This window comes from Phaethon lepturus, unplaced genomic scaffold (assembly GCF_000687285.1).
Source record: "Phaethon lepturus isolate BGI_N335 unplaced genomic scaffold, ASM68728v1 scaffold9438, whole genome shotgun sequence".
Classification (NCBI taxonomy): Eukaryota; Metazoa; Chordata; class Aves; order Phaethontiformes; family Phaethontidae; genus Phaethon; species Phaethon lepturus.
This window is the reverse complement of record NW_010555509.1, coordinates 3,316-8,211: the sequence shown is the minus strand read 5'-3', so window position 1 is coordinate 8,211 and position 4,896 is coordinate 3,316. Positions and strand designations below refer to the sequence as shown.

The following is a 4,896-nucleotide window of genomic DNA, read 5'->3' as shown; positions in this document are numbered from 1 at the left end:
CTCATCAGGTCCCATAGACTTGTGTATGTTCAGGTTCCTCAGGTGGTCTCAAACCTGATCTTCTCTTAGAGTGGGAGGGACTTTGCTCCTCCGGACCCTGTCTTGCAGGCTATCCCCTTGAGGGGTGTGGGAAGAGACACTGCCAGTGAAGACTGAGGCAAAGAAATCATCGAGTACCTCAGCCTTGTCCTTATCTGTTGATGCCAGTTTGCCAGGCAACCAGTACCTCATCAAGGGGGTATGCTTTCTCTGACCTCCCTTTTCTGGCTGACATACCTGTAGAAGCCCTTCATACTATTCTTTGCATCCCTTGCCAAGTTCAGCTCCAGCCGCACCGTGGCCCTCCTGACCTCACCCCTACACACCTGGGCAGCGTCCCTGTGCTCATGCCAGGATACCTGTGTCTGCTTCCACTGCCTGTGCATTTCCTTCCTGCCTTTTAGTTTGCCCATCAGGTCTTGACTCAGCCGTGCTGGCCTCTCGCCTTCCTTTCCTTGCCTTACACCTGGCAATCAAGAGCTCTTGTGCTCTATGGAAAGCATCCTTGGAATGCATGCAAGTTGTAATGGATTCTCAAACCCAGAAACATCTCTCTCCCATCAGAAAACATTAATGAAATTGGACTTAATTCATGTAAACTCGGTCTACTGGCATTTATGAACCAGTCACTTCAAAGTCCCCATTTCTAGCCATATAAGGTCTTACACATAGAGTCTTTCTGTCATGAAAGAATTGACCGATTAAAATTCAGAGGTGGCAAGAAGAAAGCAAGGTTACTTATTGAAGCACAAGGAGCAGACACTCCATCAAACTGCCTGGCCTTCTGCTGGGCAGATACCTAAATCCAGTCCAGAGACACAGAAAAGAATTAGAGCAACTTTAAAATCTGGAAAGGTACATTTTCTACAGAGCATTTCTTTGCTTCTGTTGAAACATATAAAATATTAATATCAATTCATTACACATCAATGCATTTGTACACTCCCCTGTTATCAAGTGTCCAAATGAAAACAGTCTGTTCTGAATAATTTACTCCTGAATCACCAGCCAGCTTTCTGCTGCAAATCCAGATCTTTGCTATTCACCAAATCACATCTATGACTGACAACCTTTTAGAAAAGATGCTCTCTCTGTTAAGTTTCAGAAAGGTACCAGCATATGCATATTTGATGTGCTACAGAACTTGATATTTAGATTAGATATAAATGTGCTAACGATGAAGTAAAAATACACACAAAGGCTATAAAGTGTGATGGTTTAAAGTTCATGGGCTGGATCCAGCATGCAAGAACAACTTGTTCAACCTCCAACAATAGTCTCTGCAACCATCTTTCCAGGAGGTCTCCAAGAGGCCTTCCTCTGTGGGAAGAAGCTGAGGGCTGGATGAACTGTTCTTGCAATCTGCTTGCTGCCGTTGCAGTCTTGGGGTTCCCAAAACTCAGCCCATCACATGACTTGCAGCCTGATGCGGACTGCCTCAACAGTCTACCAACCTCAACTGCCTCAACCTCAACCAACTGCCTCAAACCACAGCTCCTTAAAATAAATGCTGATTTTGACTCAAGTGGTGACAATGCTAATTACTCCATGATTATTTCTCTAAGTACCAGTCTAATATCCTTATTCGCACCAAGCGCCAGACTTGCCGATAGCTCACTACTGTCCTCAGCAAAGGAGGCAAAAGTCATGCCTGGTGGCAGTTAAAAAAATATGTTGACACAAACACTTCCCGTTGAAATATGAAGCTGCATTGCTAAAATAATTAATTTTGGTTGTGTTGTAGCGCTCTTCAGTACGAGAAATTACAGTGTCTCAGAAATGGGTATTCTTCCTTCATGTTTACATCCCCTTTCTCTAGCTGCACAGGGTGGAAGAAATACAAATGTACTTGCTGACTGATGTTACCGTAACAATCCATTACTGGGGAAAAAACAATTTCAAAACAAGAGTCACTAACTACATAATTCCCTTATGAAATACAACAGTGGTTTTGAGTTAAAGATTTATTTTTTTTTAATGAACACTGGTATTGTTCCCATTTGCTCACTAATGTACTCATTCTAATGTACTCACTGTAACTGTTGGGGTTTTTTTTTTAACTTTTTCCATTTGTTACTAATAGAATATAATTATTTCCAATGTCAAGATCCTAAGCAGAAAACTCCACTTTTTTGAGGCTAGGAAAAACCTAAACACACACACCATTATTGTATTGGTCGCTGTAGAGATACATGAGTGGAAGGCAGAGGGTCAGCACTTAGGAAGGGCAAGAGACGTTCCTTTCAAAGACTGAGAGGAAAAGTGGACTAACAGAATAACTTCCAACAATAGATACTGCCTCTGTAGGATCCCAGTTTACTTGTACATTCATCCTGGCTTTGGTATAGCCACACAGTTTCAATTAAATCATTCAGTCTGCACAGGTATACTCCAGGTGTGTGTATATACACACACACACACTTTAGTTATATCTAATCCAGGTACTACTTTGCTGTAAGCTACTAAAATATTATGAAATGCAAGGAAATTTGCTAAATATTAACTGTTAAAAATCAAACCCCCCAAATTAGCTTACGGTATGATTTGCAATAGCTACTGCTGAGAAATGAGGTTTTAAGATTGGCTAACACATTCCAGAGGAAAAAGGTACCAAATTGAAACACATTTCCTGCCAGAAAAAGGCAGGAAAATTGAAGATGGAAAGCCATGCCTTTAGTTGTACATTCTTATGAATTATAAAGATTAAAAAGAAATACAGTGTTCAGCACTGATAGAGCTATAATCTCTCTTCCAGGCAGATAAGACCAGATTGTATAATGTGATGGGTAATAAAGATGTGCTCATAACATGAAAATAGGTGTTATGTCAAATAAAGAGGAGTCTTTCCCCTCATTTGTCCTAAAATGTAAGGGATGCTCAATCATCATAATTTGTGAATTTTATTCTTTTTCAGATTCTGCTTTGCAGATATTACCTAATTTTAGTATTTGATTAGAGTGAAAAAGAAAAAAAGACTAATCGACTTTGCACTGCATGAAATACAAATATAATTTTAATATAATTGTGAGTACGGCTGATTTTATGTTTGATTTCTACGTCCTCAGATTTTCCAACATGAATGTAAAGACAGCTGTCAATACATATATGAAGACATAAAAAAAAGCAAAAATTGCATTCACCACCCAGATTGTATCTGCGTATCCAAAGATGGACCACTAGTTCAAGTACATTAAAAGCCTAGTGGTGAAAAATACATTGACTTGATTTAGATGCAGTGAATTCAGCAACAGGTAAAATGTCTCAGCACATACATAGCTAAACCAGATACATGTATTTTGCAAAAGAAGGCTTACCTGACCATTTTTCCCCAGTTCCATTTCAACTATTGCAACAGGAGTGTTTATCTGATCGATGTGTCTTGACTGTGACTTCAGATCCACTCGCCAGTTCATGTTTTTCAAGACATTATCCCAACGGCTTTGATTGATCAGGTTCTCATGGATCTTTATTCGGTGGTTCTTCCAAAATTTTGCAATGACTGCAGCTTGATCTGATGTGATGCCACCTTGTTTTTTGGTTTGGGCAGTGAGAAAAGCCTCCAGCTGATTCAAATCCATGTCTGCTGAAGCAATTGACTGTAAGGAAAATAAGAGGAGTAAAAGGGAAAAGCTTGCTCAAAAGTACTCTTTAACAGTCTACCAAAAGGTCACATCTTTGGGGTTTTACAAATACTATATTTTAAAAGGGACAGGGCAAACAAATCTGGGTTATGGAAAGAATCTGACAACTTCCGTCAAAACTCAATTTGCAAGTGCCTACCACTTATCCCGGATTCCTGTCCCCGGACAGCTGGAGGGTAACGGATTGGTAACAGTGACGAGGAAACTGGGAGTGCCTTTGGGAATACAGCACTGGTACTGGTTAACAGGGACGCTTCTCCCTATCTGCCTGGCGCTCTCCCCCAGTATGCCCCGGGCATACCCAACTGGTCACTGCTGGGAACTCTGGGTCGGGCGCCTGGCGCAATACTGCTCTTCTGATGGTCTGTGACACAGGAAAGTTGGGGCAAGCACAGCATGCCCCTGGCCAAGGCTGAAACACGTGAGGAGACATCCCAGCTCACTGCAACATCCAGAGCTTCATTCGCCACCTCCACACCGCAGACAAGGAAGCAAAACTGGTAAATGCCGCACCGGTAAAGCGGGGTCTGCAGCGCTGGCCACCGCGGGGTACTGGCTGCAGCAGCACGAACGCAAGTCTTCCAAGGGAGAGTCCGTGTGCGTGGAGTAATCCTTAAACATGCAACCGCAACTTCTTCTGAAGCGTCGGTGGACTCTGTCAGGCTAAACGCTGTACTTGCCTTTTGCAAGGGAGTGTTAAGGGGTCACTTACTCCTCCTTCCTGTGCAGCCACAGTAATTATTCTTCCCAAATCACTTTTTTAATAGACACCCCTTTCTTCCCCCACTTAATTTTTCCAAAGCTGATAATCCTACAGCCTTAAATTTGCATTGCCTAACTGGCAATCGTTGCTAAATACAGCCATGAAGGGAGGGGAGGACGGGAGGTGGAGAGAGGAAACTGTGGCTAAGTTTCCTCATCACAATTTTAAGTAGACGCTTTTGCTTCATTCTCACCCAAAATGGATGCAGCTTATCCTAAATGAACATGCCACCTTCAAGCACATGCCAAGATGGAGCACAGCAAGGTGAAGTGCAGCCAACCCTGCAATCCTTGGGATTTGCCTCAATTTAATTTTCCTGCTGTTGTACTCCATGCATTCAGGGAAATAATGATCTCGCTCTTGTTAGCCGAGGGGGTGATACCGTGTGGCTTTCAGCTGGACACACACTGTGTGCTCCACATTGCTTATCTGCAAAATTGAGTATCACTTATC

General features: G+C 42.3%; 1 protein-coding gene across 1 annotated transcript; it reads right to left on the bottom strand.

Annotated features, from left to right (window-relative positions):
• Positions 1-3,353: 3,353 nt before the first annotated feature.
• COMMD1 (copper metabolism (Murr1) domain containing 1) lies at positions 3,354-4,301 on the bottom strand (the record flags this gene model as incomplete). Its single annotated transcript, XM_010292176.1, has 3 exons — positions 4,194-4,301; positions 3,982-4,044; positions 3,354-3,635 (listed from the first exon to the last, which is right to left on the bottom strand). Coding segments are annotated over exons 1-3 (453 nt in total), but the record flags the coding sequence as incomplete, so codon positions are not given.
• Between the last annotated feature and the right edge of the window lie 595 nt (positions 4,302-4,896).